The sequence below is a fragment of the Vigna angularis genome, chromosome 3 (assembly GCF_016808095.1).
Source record: "Vigna angularis cultivar LongXiaoDou No.4 chromosome 3, ASM1680809v1, whole genome shotgun sequence".
Taxonomy (NCBI): Eukaryota; Viridiplantae; Streptophyta; class Magnoliopsida; order Fabales; family Fabaceae; genus Vigna; species Vigna angularis.
Window position 1 is genome coordinate 39,461,792 of NC_068972.1, and position 24,941 is coordinate 39,486,732.

General features: G+C 30.6%; 2 protein-coding genes across 2 annotated transcripts; both read right to left on the reverse strand.

The window, feature by feature from the left end:
• Window positions 1-486: 486 nt before the first annotated feature.
• On the reverse strand, window positions 487-2,977 carry LOC108324410 (probable L-type lectin-domain containing receptor kinase S.5). The gene has a single exon (XM_017557358.2). The coding sequence runs from the start codon at window positions 2,851-2,853 to the stop codon at window positions 853-855; it is 2,001 nt and encodes a 666-aa protein (XP_017412847.1). The 5' UTR covers window positions 2,854-2,977; the 3' UTR covers window positions 487-852.
• A 13,052-nt stretch (window positions 2,978-16,029) lies between these two features.
• LOC108325580 (probable L-type lectin-domain containing receptor kinase S.5) lies at window positions 16,030-18,252 on the reverse strand. The gene has a single exon (XM_017558677.2). It carries the CDS (start codon window positions 18,176-18,178, stop codon window positions 16,181-16,183), a length of 1,998 nt encoding a protein of 665 aa, XP_017414166.1. The 5' UTR covers window positions 18,179-18,252; the 3' UTR covers window positions 16,030-16,180.
• Window positions 18,253-24,941: the final 6,689 nt, after the last annotated feature.

The following is a 24,941-nucleotide window of genomic DNA, read 5'->3' on the forward strand; positions in this document are numbered from 1 at the left end:
ATAAACAAGACCCCTTTTCATCATCATAAATAAAAACTGTACAAAGTGAAAATGCCTTTTCTAATTCCTTAGTTTTTCTATGTCGACATCAAACTTTCAGCATGAACAGTCACAAGAATAATTCATTGACTAGGTGATTAATGCTTGTTGAACCTATGATTTTAGCAAAATTTTCTTTCTCAATTAATACTATATATTTTCATTCAAAAGACTTGCATTCAAAAGAATCCGAATTTAGTTCTATTCGAACAAATGTCATATAGAAAAACATATTACGAATTTGATATCATACTGTAAGGTACAATTTTGATATGTGATAAAAATAAAGCATAATTTTAGTATTCATCCAAACAAAATACAACCGATATGATTAGTTTTAACCAGTCAAACAACTTGAACACATTCAAGACTAATTTAATATCTCGTAAGTAGCAATATAATTCCTTCATAATAAGATACACAATACAAAGAAATTACAAAAGAACGTATCAAATGTCTAAATTTATTAACGAAATTCGAATAGAAGTAAATAGAATTTTAGTTTAATACTCAAGCAGCGGGACTAAACCCTACTTTTGAACTATTCAAGCAAATGTTCCATCACGAAAGGAGATAAAAGTCATACAGTTATAAACAAAACACTTTCATTCTGAATACATGCTGAGCTCAATGACATGCAGAAACAACCTATGTACATGATTGAGTGACACCAAAGATTACACAAGTTTGTGTGCAATACATATATATCAAGCTGCAACACATTTAACACCAGTCTACGTATTTACATAGAAAAGCTAAGATCTGTGAATCCAAGAGTGCTTTAAAATCTTCAACTAACCGGTTATTATTTCATCATCTTCCAGTGATCTCAGTGAAAGGAGTGAGAGTTCCCTGGATGAGGGAGCTATCTTCAGCTTCTTTGAAAGATGGAGGCATAGCAGGCCACATAAAAACTGGTCTTTCCTTAGGCACTTCAGGTGGAGGTGCTTCCCCATTCAGAACCTGAAGAACTGTTCTCATTGATGGTCTTTTGTGTGGATTTGGATGGCAGCAAGCCAAGCCAAGAACAAGAACACAGTCCACCTCTTCCTCCACAATCTCCTCCTTCTTCAACCTTGCATCAACACCACCAACTACTTTCCCCTTCCCATATAAATCCCACACCCAATACACAATGCTGTTCTTGTAGTCATCCTGTGAATACACATTCCCTGGCCTCTTTCCACACACTACTTCCAACACAAGAACCCCAAATGCATACACATCTGTCTCCACCGTTGCCCTCCCAGTCAGGAAGGTTTCTGGGGCCATGTACCCGGGTGTGCCCGCAATCTCTTTTGTAGAGTGATGCGTTTCATTTCTCTTCTGAATTGTTCTAGCCAATCCAAAGTCTCCCAGCTTGGCATTGTAATCTGAGTCCAACATTATGTTGCTGGCCTTGATGTCTCTGTGGAGAACCCTCTTCTCACACCCATCGTGAAGGTAGTCAAGTGCTTGAGCCACCCCATTAATCACTCTTCGCCTAGTTTCCCAGTCCAGTGTTTTAAAGTTATAATTATCACCACAATCTTTGTCACCAAAGAGGTACTTGTCTAGGCTTCCATTAGGCATGAACTCGTACACAAGGAGAAGCTCTCTATTCTCATAGCACCAACCAGTGAGTTTCACCAAATTTCTATGGTGAAGGCTTCCGATTGTTGTCACTTCTGCTAAAAACTCTTGCTTCCCTTGGCGTGAGTTTTTGGAAACTCTCTTTACAGCTACCTCTTTATTTTCCAGTAGCCCCTTATACACAGTTCCAAACCCGCCTTGTCCAAGCTTGTTTTGAAGGCTGAATCCACCAGTTGCTTTCGTTAGTTCCCTTAGCCTAAACTTCTTCGGAGACATAGAGGAATATTTAATCTGATCCTCTATCCTTGGATATGCATCTTCTGGCCCCTCCATATGGCGAATCTTTTGCCAGCGCAAGAAAAAGATCACCAACCCACCAATGATAATTAAAACAATCACGATTGGAACGGCAACATAAACCACCCACAAGAGACTTTTGTCATCATCCCTAATATCATCCCCGCTGAATTCCCACGATCTGACACAGTTCCGCTCCGTGTAGTTACTTGTTGAGGCCGAGAAGCCAATGTAAACCTCCTTTTGAAGAAAGGAAGACAAATTAAGAGGTGGAGATACCAAGAGGATCTCCATGGATTCTTCAGAAGTTCCACTCATGGCACCCAAAACTGATATTGTGTCATTGATGTACTGAATGTGAAATTTGACATCTTGACCTGAAGATAGATTGAGCCGAGTGTTTATTAACGAAACCTGTTGGATGGAGTTGATGCTGTTTATGTTGATGCCAACGTGATTGTCAGGGCCATCTTCTTTGAAACTGTGTCTTGTGTCAAACTCCACTGCTAGAATACCAGGCTGTGAAGTTCCATTGGAAGTAGCATTTACAATACCAATCCATTGTCCATCACTGTTTTCTGGGATAGTCCTATCTGAAGTTAAGATAAAGGCCAAGCCTTCACCACCAGGGGTAGTTTCCGGAGTTATGTTGAGCACAAAAGTGGTGTTGAAGGAAGCTATTTGGTTTTGGTTATTCTTCTCTTTCCAAAGCTGGTATGGCTCTATATAGAAAACACGTCCAGAATAATGATCTATGCGACCACGAATATCAGGGGACACTTGGATGGCATCTAAGAATATACTGGAATTCTTGCTCACCCATAGATTAGAATCATCTGGGAAGGAAGGGAAGTTGAACTTAAAACAGGTAACTTTGGTAAGAGCAATGGTAACGAAGAAGAGTGTTGCTGCATATTGATATTTGACTATCCAAGGGATTTGCATATTTCCGTTTTGAAATGGCAAAAAGTGGATTGATGTTGAAGGGTTTGCAATGATTTTAGACAAGGTTACGAAGAAGGGTCACCAAAAAAATTGAAGCCCAATTCTTAGTTCTGAAATATTTATGATGCATCATTCCTTTGTTTATATAAACCATGTATCACACACATGGGTTGGTCAACTGATGTTTTTTTTTTTTTTAATTATCTAAGCATTGTTGTCTCTTAGGGTTATCTTTTTCTGAGAAAATTCGTGTTTCCGGTTTGTGCAATGAAAAGGAAAAAAAAATGGCTGGTGATGTTAACATATGCCATTAAAATAATATTATAACACTTAAAATGCCGGCGGAATAGTATAGGTTTCTCATACATATTCAGAAAAGTTTGGATATTAATTAAGTATGAACGGATTGAAATAGTTAAAGACTTTTTTAGCTTATGTTAAATAAAGTTTACTTAGGAAATTTAAAAGTCTTCGTCTCTGTAATTGGTATATAAATTAAAAAAAAATCTTAAGATGGTAAACAACTTATTAAATTCTATTAAATAAAGTGCTGAAAATATAATGAAACTATAGTTAAGTTCTCGTGCAAATGCTTATGAATAAGTTATTTTATAGTCAAAGAAAATACAGTGAAACTATTTTCATTTAACATATTAAACATCTTTGGAAAAAGATTGGAAAACGTTAAAAACAGTTTATACAATATCATAAACTATTCTGAAACATTTACAAGTGGTTATGTGATAAGATAATTTTAAATATTTATAGAACTTGAGTCCAAAAGCCATAAAAATATACAGGTTTTGATCTTGACCTGATGAGGAATAAAGAATTTATTATGCTATTTAATGATTATTCAAGGTTATATTATCACATGTGATAGGTGTTTCGTTCATGGTTTTAACGACTTTTACACGTTATGCTTCGTACTAACCCTTTCAGTTCATAAAAGTCAAGTCAAATTATTATGCCACTGAACCTACCTAGAGTTTGCTTTTAATAGAATATTTCATATGACAAGATCAACTAGTTAGAAAATAAAATAAAAATGATGACTTTCTCTATGCTTTTGCTTCAATCTTCACGTATCATAATAATATATAAAATAATAAGTTCGATTGGAAGAAATATAATTTTCAATGACTAAAATCACCAAGTTGTGTTTGCCAACACCAAAATCACCTTTGCAAGTTTCTTTGTTGCCGTTTTCTGTACTTTGTCACTGTACCTTAAACTCTGTCATGGTTTTTTCTTATAATTTTCTGTCAGATTGTAATAGTTATTACACGTCAATATTTGCTAAAATAGTTATCCATAGTTGACAAAGTAAAAGTATGTATATGACAATAAAAATAACTATCTTTTTAATAAAATAAATTTTTATTGTAATTTTCTTAATTAGTCAATTTTTTTAATTAAATAAATTTAATTCTCATCATTGAAACAAAATTAAAATTTTTTTATTTTTAAAATTTTAATACATTTTAATTTTATTGAAAGTTTCCCGTTGATTAGAGAAATTAAAATTCTTTTATTTTTTAAATTTTAATACATTTTAATTTTATTGAAAGTTTCACATTGATTAGAGATAATATTAATTCAATATATATATATATATATATTTAAAGTCTCATTTTAGATTTTGAAAAATTGAATTAAGCGTCTATTTTTTAACATCATATCTTCATGAGTCCTGATGAAATTTAATGTTTATTGAATCTATTTTTTCATCTACAAATAAGTAATTCATTAATATTTAATCTTACACACGAAATATATATATTTTGATATGAAAAAAAGGTGTTGAAGTCCCACAATAACTAAAGATAAAATCAATCACAATAAATAAGTAAATCTTACTTTACAAATTAGTTTCGTAAGATTTTTATTTATGTTTAGAGACTATATTTAATTTTTTTTTATTGATGTTAACGAGATATACATGATAAAGTCAAAGTCTAAGAAATATTTTTTATTGTTATGATTAAAATATAAAAATATACAGTATTACTATCTTATTGTTCATTATAGAAAAATACTGTATACTACATTTTTAGTATATCATGTATAGTTATAATTAAAATCGGTAATATAAATTATCAATACATATTTTGTGATATTATGATTAAAAAATGGATATACCAAAGTATATATTAGGACATCTATTAAATAATTTATTGTAGATTACATGTAGTTTACACGTTTCTCCTCATGTTTAAAGAACTAGAATTGTCACGTCCATATGAATAATTACACACTCTTGATAATTTGACGTGCAATTATTAATTAAGTGTAGTAAAGCATAAACTTTATAAGTTGTTTTGTTGACTATCATGTGAGAGAATGTGCAAGTTTTACTGATCCTTCAATTATGTTAATATGAATAAGTATTCCTATTAAAACAGATTTTCATAAAATATTTTACATAAGTCAAATAATTATGCACAAATTTTAGAGGTGTCAAATATATAAAAAGTATACTAAAATAAATAAAAAAATTTATATATTAATTTAGATGTGAAAAAAAGAATTGGGGAATCGAAGCTCCCTTACATCCCTTCAAATTATTTTAGCTTATTTATTTTATCCCACATTTTTTTATTGTAAATATCTGTGTTATCTACAAGTTACAAGTTGTTTGAGAGAATTACTTTTTGAAGTCAGTAAATATTAATGAGATACTCTTATTTATGTTGAAACAAATTTACAGTTATTGTAGATCTAAAAAATACACTCTATTGACTTGTTCTTCTCTATATCAGCTTGTTATATGCTAGGTTATCAATGTACCCAAATTCATTAAATATCATATATATTTTATATATGTTGATTAATATTTTGGCGTATATATATATCAACTAATTAAATATGATTTTGTAAGTGATTACTAAAAGTAAAAAGTTATTACTCTACTGGAGAATCCGACTTAAATTCTCAATACATGATAGTTTGGATTTTGTTCAATTTGTTCTTTTTAAACATTATAACTTTCTTGTTTAATAAAACATACTCAAAATCTAAATGAAACGAGAAATATTGTTTTTACTACAACGTGAATAAATTTATAAATGATCTTGTATATTATTAATCAATATATATTGAATTAATTTATTTAGCTCATTACAAGTTTAAGTAGCTTGATTATGTAATTATATAGAATGTTTGGATATTTTAATATCTCTTATGCAAAGGTTTGGAATGAAATTACATAAGTTTGAGTAATATACAAGATAAAACTTTTCAACTATTTCGGCTTTGCGACTAAAGGAACAAATATATACACGTTTTAGAAGAATGAATCTTGAAAAGAAGGGAATGGATCTTGTTGTGCGAAAAAAGTGTACGAGATTTTCATGATGATATCACCCTTTACTTCATAAAAAGATTATTTTATATCAATATAATTTCCTAAGAATATTTGTTTAAAGGTCAAAATCTCTATAAATAAACATATCACACGAAACAATTCATTCTCTTTCGGAAACATCTTTTGTTGTCCAGTCAAATATATTAGACATGCAAACAAACAAAACATAGTTTTTTCTTGGAAACTTGGTGGTGATTAGTATTCAAACTCAACAACCAAGAAACCAATAATAGGTGGTTTTGGAACGTTACGACAAATGTAATAGGCCAGTTTCCTCATATGCATATATATTGTGAAAAGAAAATAGGAAAAAAGACTTCGAATGTCTTAGCTTTACGGAGACAAGTGTTTCTTAATCTGAGAGAAGGAAGAACACTTGAAGGGCAAAAATATTCAAAGCTTAAGGATTTTGAACAGTTTAGACATTTAAGCACATAATTCCGATTCAAGAGGACGTGCATGATGAGGTTTTACGCTCTCATCCTAGTATTCAAATAAGAATATTAAAATGATTAATTTAATAAGTCATGAAATTAAGGATTAAACAAAAATTTAATTTAAGTTTTTTAAACTTTCTAATAAATTAAAGGTACACTACAAAAATGTAACACCAAATCACACAAAAAATAATATTAAACTAATAATAATTACAACATAACAATTTTTTTAAAATTTTTTTTACCTTCAATCTACATATGGTGATAAATAAAATTAATAAAAAAGACATTAAATTAATATATTATAATAGTTAAAATATTTTTATATAATTACAATGATAAAATTATACTTATGATAATAAGTTAAAAAATAAAAATAAATATATAAAAAATCACCAAAATCATATTTTATACAAAAAAAAAGTATTAAAAGAAATAAAAGTATTAATTGTGTCTTAGAAACAATTTAATACATTATATAAGGTACAAACTTGATATATGATAAAAATAAAGCATCATTTTATTATTCACCCAAAAAAAATACAACGATGATAAGTTTTAACCAGTCAAACATTTTTTAATTAATATTTTTTTGAGTTAAATATATTTTATTTTTTAAACTTGAATACAAAATTAAAATTAGTTTACTTTTCAAATTTTGATACATTGTTGAAAATCTCACATTCGTTTATTAGAAATAAGATTAATTTAATATATATATATATATATATATATATATATATATATATATATATATATATATATATATATATATATATATATATATATATATAAACCTCGAATTAGATTTTAATTAAACATTCCCCATGATATCACACTCATAACTTATAATATATTTTAAAGAAATTTGATGTTTATTAAATTTATTTTTCTATATACTAATAAATATCTATTAATATCTTATCATTAATATGAGATGTATATATTTTAACGTAAGGAAAAGTTTTGAATGTTTCAGTAACTAAAAATAAGATTAATTATAATAAATAAATAAATATCACCTTACAAAGTTTTGTAATGTTTTTATCTAAATTTATGAAATAAAATAATATTTAACTATTTTTTTTATTGAAGTCATGTATGATGAACACATGAGGTGTCCGTTGCAATGTAAAAATCAAAGTCTCTAAGAAATAATTTTATTGTTATAATTAAAATATAAAAATATACCGAATCACTTATTAATTTATAGTTTATTATAAATAAAATATTGTATACTACATTTTTAGTATATTATGTATAGTTATCATTGAAATCGATAATATAAATTATCAATATATATTTTGTGATATTATGATTAAAAAATGGATATACCAAAGTATATATTAGGATATCTATTAAATAATTTATTGTAGGTTACATGTAGTTTATTCTCCTCATGTTTAAAGAACTAGAATTGTCACGTCCATATGAATAATTACACACTCTTGATAATTTGACGTACAATTATTAATTCAGTGTAGTAAAACATAAATTTTATAAGTTGTTTTGTTGACTATCATGTGAGAGAATGTGCAAGTTTTACTTATTCTTTATGTTAATATGAACATGTATTCATATTAGAACATATTTTCATAAAATATTTTACACAATTCAAATAATTATGCACAAATTTTAGAGGTTTCAAATATATACAAAGTATACTACAATTTTAAAAAAAAATCTTTTATTTATATATTAATTTAGATATGAAGAAAAAGAATTGGGTGAATCAAAGCTCCCTCACATCCCTTCAAATTATTTTAGCTTAATTTATTTTATCCCACATTTTTTATATTTAAATTGTATGTGTTATCTACAAGTTACAAGTTGTTTAAGAGAAAATATTTTGAAGTGAATAAATACTATTGAGATACTCTTATTTATACACTAATACAAAAGCAATATACAATGTCGAATATTTTGGGACTTTCACGTCGAATTTGAGGCTGACGTCATATTGGGAGACGTTAAATTGACGTAAATTTTAAATTTTAAAAAACCGACGTTAAATTAATGTCGAATTTTGTCAATATACGACTTTAATCATTTTTTTATTTTTTTTTAATTAATTGTGATCCTTTTTTACAATTTTACTAGACCTAAAAAGCATAAACATAAATTTCAGGTTTTGGTATTTTATAAAGCACGAATTATGAACGTGTAGTGTACTATCAACAACAAACAACAATAACCAACAACAAACAAGTTCAATCAAACAACAACAACAAACAAGTTCAACCAAACAACAATAACAAACAAGTTCAACAAAAATGCAACAAACAAGTTCAACAAATAAGTTCTTCAAAACGAAAAAGAAAACTAACCTTTAAAAGGTGGGTTCGTCGAAATAAAGTGTCGTCACCAATGAAAGAGAAAGCAGAATGCGCCTATAAAGGACAAGAACACAAAAATTATCGGTCCAAACAAACGAAAATCATACATAAAGTAGTTAATTAACATGCATTTGTATCAAATGAAAGAAAGATTACATGTGATGGTCGTCAAACTTCGTTCGAGAAAAGTTTGAGAAGAGAAGAGGGTCTCGCGCGCTAAGATAAAGTGAATGAATTTTCAATCTCCCGTTCAATTTTTTATTGAATTCACTAACCTTTTGACGTCTAACGCTGGGGCATTCGACATTCATACATCATTCTGTAATAGATCTCTTAGGATTTTGATAACAACAATCAACTAATGCATCCAACCACTCCAATGCACATCACGTCGAAGCCTCATGCAGATTAGACGTTTTATTGATGGTTTAAAAGAGAAAAGAAAAAAGAATTAAAAAGGGGAAACTTTTGGCTGACAAATAATACGTCGAAGCCCTTACAAGATTCGACGTATTATTGGTGGTTTAAAAGAAAAAAGAAAAAGAAATTAAAAAGGGGTAACTCTTTGGCTTATGGCTGAAAAATAGTACGTCGAAACCCCTCCAGAATTTGACGTATTATATGTGATTTAAAAGGAAAAAGAAAAAAGAATTAAAAAGGAGTTACTTTTTTGCTTCTGCTGACAAATAATACATCGAAGCTCCTACAAAATTCGACTTGTTTAAAGGAAAAAATAAAAAAGAACTAAAAAGGGGTAACTCTTTGGCTTCTTGCTGAAAAATAATACGTCGAAGCCCCGTCATAATTCGACATAATATTGGTGGTTTAAAAGAAAAAATAAAAAAGAATTAAAAAGGGGTGACTCTTTGGCTTCTAGCTGACAAATATTACGTCAAAGCCCATATAGAATTCGATGTACTATTGGTGGTTTAAAGGAAAGAAGAAAAAGAATGACGCGCTGGTTTAAATAATTACCATCATAGAACGTCGAATTGTATGGGCTTCGATGTTTTACAATTCTAAACGACGTCTAATAATTTCATTTATTTACAAAAATGTCACCGGTCATTTTTAACGTTGAATATTCACTGATTGGACGTTGAACGCGTGACGTTATATGCTGTTTTTGCACTATTGATATTGAAACAAATTTGGAATTGTAGATCTAAAAAATACACTATATATATTGACTTGTTATTCTCTATATCAACTGGTTATGCTAGGTTTCCAATGTACCCAAAATCATTATACTAATGCAGTTTGTAGTGAAAGAAAATGACAACGGTTATTTTTGACAATACGCTTCGATTTTTGAATCGAAGTATATACTAGCGAGGTAAAAAGATGGTGACCTTTTGGCCTCATTTTCAACCGAGGTAATATAGTGAGAGTTTCTGCTTCGGTTCCCTAGTGACCGAAGTAGAAAACTAGAGAAAAGAAAACAGACGGGGGGTGGGGGAGAGGGGTTTTTGCCTCGGTTAAACCAATGTAATAACATGGGTCTATGATAGTGGTTCAAACAGGAACTGAGGCCATAGCCCTTAACAATTTAAATCTGGTGTACCCTATTACAGAGGTTGTGGTTGAACCGAGACCTATACTCTATTTTCTACCTCGGTTTTTGTTACAATCGAGGCCTATACTATGCGAGTTTTCTTAATAACAGGTCTGTTTTTGTGATATCCACAATCACAATGAAACAATATATTTACAACCCAGATTGAACATAACAATCAAATTTACAGCACATGTTGAAAGCATAATGTAAAAAGTCTAATAACTATAAATCAACTCAACTAATATGTGTTAATGTATTTTAAATCTTAATAACCACGCATTATTGTATAATTGATTAGATGTTTTGCAAGTGCCTTCCATAGTAAAGTAAGTGGCTTCTCAGGAATTGGATCAGGAGACTTGAATCTCTGTACAAGAGACATAATATTAATTAGTGTATATGAATTCCAAACGATGGAGAAAAACAAAATTCATTAAATCCAAGTATTACCTTTTTCCCAGCCACTTGTAATATGGGCACGAATAATGTGTGTCATCCAATACATTACGTAGTGTTCGCACTCATATGACCGTCTTTGTCTATTACACTATAATATATCATCATAGTTATAAATAGTTAGTGAAAATCATTAGAACAAAAAAACTATAAGAAAGTATGGACCAAAATGTCAAACCTTGAACGTCAACCATTTTACTATTAGTAGTTCATTTCTCGGACAACATCATATATGCTGCAAGGGAACTATTAAAAAAAGGCTTTAGCATTCATTTATATAACAAAGAAAGTCCAAACATTGAGGTTCTTATCAATCTACTTGCCTGAGAAGTTTGGGAGGAGACTTGTGTAATGAGCACAACCACACAGTAGTGTTCTCCGGTATGAAAAGAACAAGTAACTGTCAATAGTGTCTGAAATTGATAATAACTTAATTGTTATATATTAAAATCACAGATGGAACTTTGAAGTTAACAACAAACTTCACTTACCCAGATATACAAGGGACAAAATATATGTCATTCCCCCTTCGAAAGCTGCCGATGAGGTATGTTTGGATGTCATCAAATTTATTTCCTTCGTGAGTGCCTTGGGGATCAATGAACCCATAAACATCATTGTACCCCAAATTGTTACTACCAAATATATAACTGAAATAAAAAAATACATTTGATATAAGTAACTTTATATGTAAATCAATTTTATATAAATAATTGCTCATAGACTTGCATCATCCATAGTTGAATTAATGTAATATTCAACTCTTCTTTTCTCGACGCAAGTTATGTGACATTTTGCTTATGCAAGTACAATGAGATTTCAGAGCCTCTCCCAAATACATGTTAAGAAATGACTTTAAGCCTAACTCATCCCCATAAAACCGGCTTGTAAGGTGAGGTTTGCACCCACTTATATATTATAAATTGGCCTTATCTGTAGTCGATGTGAGAGTTCCAACACCCCTCACGTCGAGATATAGACATAATCTCGAGTGTGAGACTAGACATTAATGGGTGGTCCGATAACGGCCCGATAGGGGGTGAAACAACATGCCCAACAAACAACAAATATTGCTAGGATAAGCTCTAACCATATATCTGATACCATGTTAAGAAGTGGACTTTAAGCCTAACTCATCTCACAAAATCGGCTTGTAAGGTGAGGTTTGCACCCACTTATATATTATAAATTGGTCTTATCTTTAGTCAATGTGGGAGTTCCAACAATACATTAGGATCATATTGAACCATCATCGACTTATCTGCAATGATGTCACAAAGTTTGTGTAATGCATAAAGAAGATCGTCCTCAGATAAACAAATTTTCTCCTCTCCATGCGTCTATTATTACGTGGAAAAATATGATAAGTTTCGACATCAATAACATGTAAACATTTAAATTGAAAAGTTTAAGGTAAGAGTCAATACCGGGAATTAGAAATAGAACCAACCAAGTGTTTAGGCCAAGCGATAAAAGATTGGAATGTCTGTGCCACAATAAAAATCTTATATGTTGACAGAGAAACTGAGGCATCTGGCATAGTCATGTCGTCTACTAAGACCTTGACTTTATCCTCTTGTACCTCTATATAGAATTACAAGTTTAAGTAGCTTGATTGTGTAATTATGTAGAAAGTTGGGTTATATATATTTTAATATCTTATGCAAAGGTTTGGAACGAAATTACACGAATGATATACAACATAAAACTTTTCAACTCTTTGCCACTAAAGGAATAAATAAATGCACGCTGGAAGAATGAATCTTGAAAAGAAGGGAATGGATCTTGTTATACCAAAAAGTGTGATATCACCCTTTATTCAAAAAAAGATTATTTTATGTCAATATAATTTCCTAAGAATATTTGTTTAAAGGTCAAAATCTCTGTAAATAAACATGTCGGACTAAACAATTCATTCTCTTTCGGAAACATCTTTTGTTGTCCAGTCAAATATATTAGACGGGAGGAAACAATAGCATCATGCAAACAAACAAAACATTGTTTTTTCTTGGAAACTTGGTGGTGATTAGTATTCAAACTCAACAACCAAGAAACCAATATAATAGGTGGTTTTCTGACGCTTTAAAGACAAATCTAATAGGCCAGTTTTCTCATATGCATGTGAAAAGAGGAAAAAAGACCTTGAATGTCTTAGCCGTAAGGAGACAAGTGGTTGTTGATATGAAAGAAGAACGAACACTTGAAGGGCAACAAAATTCAAACTAAAGGATTTTGAACAGTTTATAGATTTAAGCATAGAATTCCGATTGAAGAGAGGGATGTGCATGATTAAGTTTTGCTATTCATCTAGTAAGAGAAAATTCATAATATATAATTATGAAAGAAAAATATTGAAATATCATGTGTCTTAGAAATAAGTCATGAAATTGGACAACTTTAACATACGTTAGGTTTTCACTAGTGGAAAAACAGTGTATAACGTCACACGTTTAATGTTTAACCACTAAATAACCAACGTTAAAAATGATCGGTGACAATTTTGTAAATAAATGCAATTATTAAATGTCGTTTAGAATTATAATTCGACGTAAGACGATATAAAACGTCGAATGCCTCAGCGTTAGACGTCAAAAGACCAGTGAATTCAATAAAAATTTGAGCGGGAGATTGAAAATTCATTCCCTTTATCTTATTGCGCGAGACCCTCTTCTCTGCTCAAACTTTTCTCGAATGAAGTTTGACGACCATCACATGTAATCTTTTTTCATTTGATACAAATGCATGTTAATTAACAACTTTAGATATGATTTTCGTTTGTTTTCACATATTATTTTCGTGTTCTTGTCCTTCATAGGCGCATTTTGCTTTCTCTCTCACTGGTGGCAACACTTTATTTCGATGAACCCACCTTTTAAAGGTTAGTTTTCGTTTTCGTTTTGAAGAACTTATTTGTTAAACTTGTTTATTGTTTTTTTTGTTGAATTTGTTTGTTGTTGTTTGGTTGAACTTGTTTGTTGTTGTTTGATTGAACTTGTTTTTTGTTTGATTGAACTTGTTTGTTGTTTGTTATTATTATTTGTTGTTGATCCTATATTATCGTTGATAGTTCTGCTTTTCAGATTTTGTAGAGTTGTTAAATTAAAAAAAAAATTGATTAACGTCGTATATGTTCAAAATTCGATGTTAAATTAACGTCGAATATTGACAAAATTCGACGTTAAATTAACGTTAAATTTTGTAAATTCGACCTCAATTTAACGTCTCCCGATATGACGTCGTTCTCCAATTCGATGTGAAAGAGCAAAAACATTCGACGTTGTACGTTGTTTTTATACTAATGTTTCTAATAAATTAAAAATGTATTACAAAAGTATAAATCGATGTCACTTAAACCAAATTGCATAAAAAATAAATATTAAACTAATAATAATTCAAATTTAGAATATTTTTTTTAACTTCAACCTGTATTATATGGTGATAAAAAAATATATGACAAAAATACTATATTATTATATTATAGTAAATGAAATCTTTATATAATTACATTGATAAAATTATAATTATGATAATGAGTTAAAAAATAAAAATAATTATATAAAATTATTAAAATTGTATTCTATACAATAAAAATAAACAACAAATAAAAATATTAAAAGAAAGTAAAAAATGATTATTGTGTATTGTAGAAACAATTTGCTACATCAATAAATGAAATTGTACCATGAATAAATGAAATTATGTACAATGAAAACTGAATGTCTAATTAGGCATATGATAAAATGGAAAAATAACTTGAAAAATCTAAGAAAACTTTTCAAATATCAAGTTAGTCAAACTTTTGAAAAATAATAAAAATTGTTTTAGTAAAATAACAGTTCTTCAAACAAACAAAAATTAAAGTTCAAAGAAAATAAGTTTCTTATATTACCTAACGAAAGCGTTTATGTGTTTGAACATTTAAAATTAAGAATTAAACATTATCATGTAAAAAAACATTAAAAGATAGTAAAAATATTCCAATTTTGTTGTAATTGATGATACGTTGTTTGAACATAAGTGCATAAAGATTGTGATAAAAGGAGAAGTACTCATAGATGTAAGTAGAGTCGATGGATACATGACCATCTAAACAACTAGAAGGGAGAAAGAAATAATGTGTAACGTAAGAAAAAAATTATAAAACTAAAGACTAAAAATAATATATATATATATATATATATATATTTATTTATTTAAATGGAAATGAGATGAAAATAGAATAGGTAATAGAGCCAATATAGAGGTGAGAATCATAGGAATATGTATATATACAATCCTATTTTCATACTCAATGAAAAAAAATTGGATATTATCTAAAAGAACTAGAAAAAGAAAAAGAGAAATATAAAACTAAATATTAAGAGAATAATTTATATATATATATATATATATATATATATATATATATATATATATATATATATATATATATATATATATTATGTTACCTGATAACTATATGTGTATTTATCCAAATAACTAGAAAAGAGAAAAGAATAATATCGTAACGAATGAAAAATAAGATTATAAAACTAAAAGATGAAAAAAAGTTCTTTAATTATGAATTAGTTCACAAAATAATCAAACAAAATAACTTCAATTAGTACACAATAACTTCAACTGTTACATAAAATAAACAAAAGTTCTTTAATTATGAATTAGTTAAATCACTGTTCCAAATCCCTTTGAATACTAGGTCAAACAATGATTCATCTATTACATAACATAGTATCTATACTCATTCCTTCCTATTTGTTTATTACATTACAATATTAAATACTTACATAATTAATAATTTTAATTGAAAACCATTATAATAAAAAAAATAGACAATTTTAAGTGGCAGCTGAGTTTTTGTAATCTTTTAGTTTGTCTTTCAATATATTATATCCGGAATATGAACTAAACAAAACAATAAGATACTCCCCAAACTTATAGCTTTAATTGTTATCAAGCAAAAGATAATTTGGCGAATAAAGACATATAGTCGTAACAATTGAGAAGCAACTATATACATAATTGAATGAAACATAAGATTATACAAGTTTGTGTGCCGTGTACGTATTTACATATAAAAGCGAAAAGCTAAGATCTACGAATCCAAGAATGGTTCACAATCTTCAATTAATCAGGATAATCTTGATTAGTTCCCAGGTTTCTAAAAACGATTTCATCATCTTCCAGTGATTTCAGTGAAAGGAGTGAGAGTTCCCTGGATGAGGGAGCTATCTTCAGCATCTTTGAAGGATGGAGGCATAGCAGGCCACATAAAAACTGGTCTTTCCTTAGGCACTTCAGGTGGAGGTGCTTCTCCATTCAGAACCTGAAGAACTGTTCTCATTGATGGTCTTTTGTGTGGATTTGGATGGCAGCAAGCCAAACCAAGAACAAGAACACAGTCCACCTCTTCCTCCACAATCTCTTCCTTCTTCAACCTTGCATCAACAGCACCAACTACTTTTCCCTTCCCATACAAATCCCATACCCTATACACAATGCTGTTCTTGTACTCATCTTGTGCATACACATTCCCTGGCCTCTTTCCACACACTACTTCCAACACAAGAACCCCAAATGCATACACATCTGTCTCCACCGTTGCCCTCCCAATGAGAAACGTTTCTGGGGCCATGTACCCGGGTGTGCCTGCAATCTCTTTTGTAGAGTGATGCGTTTCATTTCTCTTCTGAATTGTTCTAGCCAATCCAAAGTCTCCCAGCTTGGCATTGTAATCTGAGTCCAGCATTATGTTGCTGGCCTTGATGTCTCTGTGGAGAACCCTCTTCTCACACCCATCGTGAAGGTAGTCAAGTGCTTGAGCCACCCCATTAATCACTCTTCGCCTAGTTTCCCAGTCCAGTGTTTTAAAGTTATAATTATCACCACAATCTTTGTCACCAAAGAGGTACTTGTCTAGGCTTCCATTAGGCATGAACTCGTACACAAGGAGAAGCTCTCTATTCTCATAGCACCAACCAGTGAGTTTCACCAAATTTCTATGGTGAAGGCTTCCGATTGTTGTCACTTCTGCTAAAAACTCTTGCTTCCCTTGGCGTGAGTTTTTGGAAACTCTCTTTACAGCTACCTCTTTATTTTCCAGTAGCCCCTTATACACAGTTCCAAACCCGCCTTGTCCAAGCTTGTTTTGAAGGCTGAATCCACCAGTTGCTTTCGTTAGTTCCATTAGCCTAAACTTCTTTGGAGACATAGAGGAATATTTAATCTGATCCTCTATCCTTGGATATGCATCTTCTGGCCCCTCCATATGGCGAATCTTTTGCCGGCGCAAGAACAAAATCACCAACCCACCAATGATAATTAAAACAATCACGACTGGAACGGCAACATAAACCCACAAGAGACTTTTGTCATCATCTCTTATATCATCCCCACTGAATTCCCACGATCTGACACTGTTCCGCTGCGTGTAGTTACTTGTTGAGGCCGAGAAACCAATGTAAACCTCCTTTTGAAGAAAGGAAGACAAATTAAGAGGTGGAGATACCAAGAGGGTCTCCATGGATTCTTCAGAAGTTCCACTCATGGCACCAAAAACTGATATTGTGTCATTAATGTATTGAATGTGAATTTTGACATCTTGACCTGAAGATAGATTGAGCCGATTGTTCATTAACGAAACCTGTTGGATGGAGTTGATGCTGTTTATGTTGATGCCAACGTGATTGTCAGGGCCATCTTCTTTGAAACTGTGTCTTGTGTCAAACTCCACCGCTACAATACCAGGCTGTGAAGTTCCATTGGAAGTAGCATTTACAATACCAAGCCATTGTCCATCACTGTTTTCTGGGATAGTCCTATCTGAAGTTAAGATAAAGGCCAAGCCTTCACCACCAGGGGTAGTTTCTGGAGTTATGTGGAGCACAAAAGTGGTGTTGAAGGAAGCTATTTGGTTTTGGTTGTTCTTCTCTTTCCAAAGCTGGTATGGCTTTATGTAGAAAACACGTCCAGAATAATGATCTATGGGATCTATAATATCAGGGGTGACTATGATTGCATCAAATAATATACTTGAACTCTTGCTCAGCCATAGATTAGAGTCATCTGGGAAGAAAGGGAAGTTGAACTGAAAACAGGAAACTTTGGTGAGGGCAATGGTAACGAAGAAGAGTGTAGCTGCATATTGATATTTGACTAACCAAGGGAGGTGCATATTTCTGTTTTGAAAGCTTGATTTTTGAAGGGTCGCCAAAAAGGGATTAATTGAAGACCTATTCTGAGTTCTAAAATCTTTATGATGCATCTTTCCTTTGTTTATATAAATCTTGTATATATATACTTGGGTAGGGTCAATTGATTCTTTTTTTTTAATTATATAAACATTGCCTCTTTAGGTTATTCTTTTCTGAGAAAGTTCTTGTTTCCGCGTTTTGTGGAATGAAAAAGAAGAAAAAGAAAGGTGATGTTATATATTAAAACAATATTATAGCACTTAAAGTGCCTGCGGAATATTAGGTTTGTCAAACATTAAAATAAGTTGCATAAGGACTATGAAGACGTTATGAAATTGTAAAGATCAGTTAGTTTATCTTAAAGAAAGGTTGATTGGAAAGGTAAAAGTCTTGGTCTGTAATTGGCGCAGATTAAAAAATATATTAAGTTTACTAAAAGTGCATAATGAAACACTAGTGGAGTGCTTGTGTAAATATTTATGAGTAAGTTATTTCAACGTAAAAGAAAATTCAGTGAAATTATTTTCATGTAACATATTAACATCTTTGGAAAAGACTGGAAAAAGTTTAAAATAGCTTATACAATATCATAAACTATTCTTTATAGCTTCTCAAAGATTTTACACAAGTTGAGTTTGTACTTCATGAGTATTCCGAAGGCATTTATCACTTGTGATCGGTGTTTCATCTATGATTTTAACGATTTTAACGTTGTATATGCTACTAATTAACCCTTTCAGTTAACAAAAGTCAAGTCAAATTGTCATGTTCCACTGAACCTACCTAGAGTTTGCCTTCAACACAATATTCAGTCACAAATCAACTAGTTTGAATATAAATACAATATTGACTTTTTCTTTGCTTTTGCTTTAATCTTCACGCATCATATATAACAATATATAAAATAATAAGTTCGATGGGAAAAAAATGACTTTTCAATGAATAAATCATCAAGTTGTATTTATCAATACCAAAATCACTTTTCTGAATAATTTAGGTTGGGAATTCAAGTGTGAATCCAAGTTCCAGGATAGAGATAAAAAAGTAAAACATTGTATAAAGATGAAAGACACACTAACTTATTCTCTTGAGGTTTTGGATAGAGAATGGTGTCAATCACTTATGTGGTTGGACTTAGATTTCATTGGTGTTTAAGTCTCCTCGGTGTCTAGAAAAAAAAGATAAAGTCTCTAGTACCCGAGAATATGAATTTACATATTAGGTTATTACAAATTATTTAGACTTTGTTCACTTGAATGGATCTGAGGGAGAGTGCTTGAAGGGATTTGAAGGTAAATTTTATTGTTTATTTGAGTGAATTTGGAGGTAAATGAGAGTGGATTTGGAAGTAAATTTTTTTAATTTGTCACGTCAATCAAATCTTACACTAATTCTCACAAACTTTACTTCCAAATTCACTGTCACTTATCTCCAAATCCACTCAAATAAACAATAAAAAAATTTAGTTTCAAATCCCCTCAATCACTCTCTTTCAAATTTATTCAAGTGAAGAAGGTCTTAATCTAACCATTAATATTTATATACTCAATATAATCTATAAATAAAGATGAAGGGTGGAAGTTCTTTGTGGCAGACAGAATCTCCTTCAGATGAAATTTATGTGGAGCATTAGATTAGCATTTAACTTCAAGCTCCCTTGTCCCTTTTTGTGTTCATTTCTCCGATACAATGCACCAGCAAGCTCACTTATTCCTCCAACCACAATTATTGGACTCAATATCCATAACCATAATAGATTTATGGGATCCTTCTCAACATACTCCTTACTGATAAATAACATGATCTTATTTTGTTTATATGAGTATATATTCATGTGAAAACTAAAATGTTAAAAAATACATTTTAAATCTAATTTAATTTTATAAAACTGATTTATAAGATAAAGTTTATATTTATTTTGAATGATTCCATAACGAGTAAAAATGTCTAACAAATTTCACTAGAATATTATAATGATCGGGATATTGCAAAAGAATACTGTAATGTGGACTTTTATGAAATATAAAACAACTGCAAAATTGTTCCTCTATGCGAAAACGAAATTGAGTGGTGTCTACCTCTTCGGACGAGGCTTCCGATACAATCAATTCAACGTTGCTAATCCTTTATTCCAATGCTTAGCCTCAAAGTAAACAGTAACAACAAATGAAAGCATGACATGAGCGTGATTTTTGGCATGTAGCAATAAATAAGAGCTATGGTTTCAACTTCATTGACCGGTCTAAAGATGACTCACCTTAAATATTCCTACATTCATTCGTGTAAAAACTGTTGGGGTCATTAATCAATCTCTTGTATATTTCTCTCCATTTCACAGGACAAGTATTTTATTTTCGTAACCTAATCAAATAGTTTTAAATAAATCAAATAACTAATTATGTTATATTAATTTTATTTTAATAAACAAAAGGTTACAACTGTTTATACAACTACTATTACCAATTTCAATAGATGAAAATGTAACACTTCTACGTTAAAAATAAATAATAAGGAAAATCTTGTATTTTTTAAATTGAAAGACTTGATTAAACAATTTATTAATAAGGAAATTAAATTGAACCAAAAACCAAAATAAATAATAAGAAAAAAGTAATTAAATCCATAAATATATAGTTGTACAAGCACAAATTCATGCATGAATACATATATGTAGGCTTGACAAGAGGAATAAGTTTAACCATAATGATATTTTGACTATTTTTTTAACAACCATTTAACTTTGTTATGTGTGATGTGTCATGTATTGATTGGTCCATATGGCTGAAATTAAAATAAATTAAAAATGACGTGGAAATTCCAAAATTAGGGATTTTATAATCGTATTTTTTCCTTTTTTGTTTCAAAATTTTATTTGAAAGTTGCAAAAGGTTGTATGAGTTCAACCACGGTTGCAACAATCACGGGAGTTTGCAACCACCTATTTTCCATGATTCGTTTCACTTTTCGTTGGTTTTGAAGCACCATTGAAACATCATTGGACGACCAAACTATCATTAATGTGAGTTTTTGAGGTTCCTATGCTTCATTTCGGAGTTCGCAACCATTTGCGGTTGTCGTCGTTCATTTCACCTTGCATTGGTTTCGAACAACCATTGAAACACCATTGAAACATTGAACCACCATTGACGTGAGTTTTTGTGGTTGTCGCCGTTCATTTCGACTTGGGTTGGTTTCGAAGCACCATTGAAACATTAAGCACCATTGTTGTTGTTGAGGTTTCAATTTTGCTTTCTTGTTCTTGTTCAGTTATTTGGAATTTTTTTCAATTTTTTCATTTTTTTATGATTTAGGGTTGTTGTTGGTGTAAAGTTTCGATTTTGTTTTTTTACACGAACTTATTTTTTGTACAATGTTTCATTTTACAGCAATGGATTTCATTCCACAACAAGGTGAATCGTTATGAAGAGAACAAAACATTCTTCCAAGTACAACACGTGCACACTCCAATCCAACCCAACATGTAACTTTTTAGTGTTGATTTTTTTCATTAAAATATATGTTCCTTTCATTGAAGTAGTACAAGATTATTTGTATTTTGGACTTTGTTTGATGCATGTATGATTGTGGAGTTATTGTTATGAAATATATGGAGTTGTAAGATGATGTTGATAAATACGAAGAGAAAATCATGTTCAATTATACAAGTGTAAGTAATCAGACTTCTTATACTTTGGACCTTTGATAAAAAATTGGGCATTTTCTTAATTCTTTTTGCGTCTGATTGTTTTCAGGAAGAACACCAACACTTTAAGGAGAAGTTTGTTTGTGATTGGATTCTGGATAATGACAATGTCCGCAGAGACGAAGTGTTGCAACAATTAGGGTTGTTATAGATGTTATTGTGGAATTAAGAGTGTTGCAATGTCGATTGTGGTTTTCTTCCATTATGTATTACGTATTTAACACTTACGAGTTTGATAACCTATTCATTACCTTTAAAGTACATAATTGTTGTTACATAATTACATTTAATGATAATAAAATTGTAATTTCCTTTATTTCAGTGTTACTTTGAATATCATCCTGCATATGAAGATGAGAAAGAGCATTTTATGTGCTACACATTTTTCTATAATAGGGTTCTAGTTGTTGGTGACTTCTTATTTTTAGTATAGTCCCCACCAAATCTGGATGTTTATTTTGTTGGGAAATTTTGTGCTCATAATTACCACCACCTATTTGTTTACCGAGGTTGAAGTTGTTTGCGCATTTAGTTGTGAATGAAAATTGATGTCATGAACTGTGGTGACCTCTATGTGTACAAGTTTAGTTGTAGGTCCCCAATTATTTGATCCTTTGTGCCCACCCAATTGTGCAATAAGAGTTTTATAGATTTTGGTTGGTTGGTGATGAAGTTGGTTAAAAATATGCTCATCATTGCCTAAAGATAAGTTGGTTGTGCATAAATTTGTTAAAGAATATGATGGACGCTACTCCAGGATGTGCAGAAGAAGCTCCACAACTCAGAGAATTGGCAGCGGATGAAAGGAAACAGTGGAGGTTCAGAGCGCACTCAAGGTGTTTGTGAAATTGTCTGGTGGTGTTTGAATGGATGTTTTGGTAGATCTCTAACTCAGTAGGCTTTCCAAAGGGGAAAGAAGCTAGAGGAGGTGCTAGATAACAAAGCACAGAGGTGAACTTGAGAGTAATAGCTGGAAATTGGCAGCATTTCTTTACTTCAATTCAAGTTACCATTACAAAGGATTTGGCTTCTCTTGAAGAGAAACATGCCTAGCAAGCTACTGGACATATTAGCAATGTACATGAAGCTCTATAAGAAGTGTGCAGGAGAAGCTATACAGTTGGCCACATGTTACATACGGTAAACATTGAAAACATGCTTTAAAAGAAAGCGGAAACGTTGGTTTGCTTGGTTGGCCGTATGTTGTATATGAGCTTTGCTTTTCCAATCCAAAAAGCACTTCCTTTCTTCCTTTCTTTACCTCCTTTGCTTCCCTTAGCTCACCAAGCTTCTTTGCTTGATTGGCCTCCACTCTTATTAGTGACCTATAAAACAAGATAAATGTATTTAGTTAAAGAGAACATTCTAAGACTTAGAAAGAAAAGATCAAGTCCTTATTCAACTCCCTTTCTTAGTCTTAGTGTTAAGTTGATACTTCTTTGGATAGGAAGTCCCTAAAGGGATTGCCATCAAAATATTTTTTCCACTTAAAAATATTGTATAAGCCATCACCAAAGCCACCACAAAAGCATTTTCAGTGGCTATCTCTAATGTCCACCCGTCCACTACCTCATGCTTATGCAAAATCTGCACCACCAACTTCCCCTTCCAAACCACGCTTCTCCTTCTCGACTTCGCAGTCCTCTACCACCTCATCTCATCGTCTACTCCTGCAGTGCTGCTCGTGCCTGCAAAATCTCCCTGCTAAGCGCCTTGACCAAGTTTCTTGGGTTTCTTTACTCTTGACAAAAGAGAAGAATAAAAGGGAATACAATACATTCTGATGTGTTCCCAAACTTGTCACACAACATGATCACACCTACATTTTGATTTAAACAAAAGAAAGAGAATGATTTAAGGTGGGAAGGAGAGATTAGGTGAAGAAGGAGTCCAAGTGTAAGGGAAACAAGGTGTATGTGAGTTTTGGATTACATTTTGGAATACATATATGGAAGAAATATCCAAACCTCAAAATATATTCAGAACATCCAATTTATATAGATTATGGATTGTACAATTTAGAATGTAATTTTGAATCATAAGTTGTATAATTCAAAATGTAATTTTGAATCATAAGTTGTATAATTCAAAATGTAATTTTGTATTACATATTGTATATTGAAGAATGTAATTTTGCATTATAGAATGTGAAATCCAAAATATAACTTACATTTCAAATTGATTTTCAAATTTGTATTACTAATTGTAAAATCTAAAATGTAAATTTTTATTAGTATTAATAGTCTTAAATATATATAGACTACCCCTTTCGGAACTATAATTAAAACAGAGGTGTAACTAGAATTTTAAAAAATATGGAGGTGTAGGAAGGAAATATAGGGTGCAGGAAGAAATTCCCCTTGGTGAATGGGGTTGATTGTTTTTGGGCTTAAATATGGAAAGATGGGTGCACGGGTTCGGCTTTTAAATAAAATTGAGAATCTCACCCAGTTTTCGCAACTTATGCATCGTAACGTTTACATTCTTTTTGGTATTTGTTCATCATAACTTTTTCTCATTGTTTATTGAAGGTTAAAATCCTATTTTGTCCTTTAATTCTTATTATAAATTCAATTAGGTTTCTAATTTTTATTTTATTTTATTTTATTCTTTAATTTTTAAAAATAATCCAATTAAATTTTTTTTATTAGATTGATATTAGATTTTTGTTAGAATTTATACATAAACTTATTTTACTTAAAAAGTTTACATATTCACATCTTTTATTTTTTACGTAAACTGATTTGATATATAAAATTTAATAAAAATCTAACGTTAATATAAACGAAAAAAAATCTAATTGGATATTTTTAAAAATTAAAAGATTAAATTGAACTAAATATGAATTTTTTATAACAATTAGAGGATCAAAATAGAATTTTAGCCTCTATTAAACTACTGACTTGGTGTAGAGAAAGTTTTGGCAGTAATTAAAAAAAGTTGATCTTTTTATTTATTTATTTAAGCACAATGTTCCCAAGGGATCATAACTTGATTTTTAGATTTCTAGATTTTTATATTTTTAGATTAATTATAAAAAA

Bases quoted from the DNA above. Each gene is read 5' to 3' on its own strand.
- LOC108324410 (XM_017557358.2), bottom strand. From the start codon at position 2,853: ATGCAAATCCCTTGGATAGTCAAATATCAATATGCAGCAACACTCTTC.
- LOC108325580 (XM_017558677.2), bottom strand. From the start codon at position 18,178: ATGCACCTCCCTTGGTTAGTCAAATATCAATATGCAGCTACACTCTTC.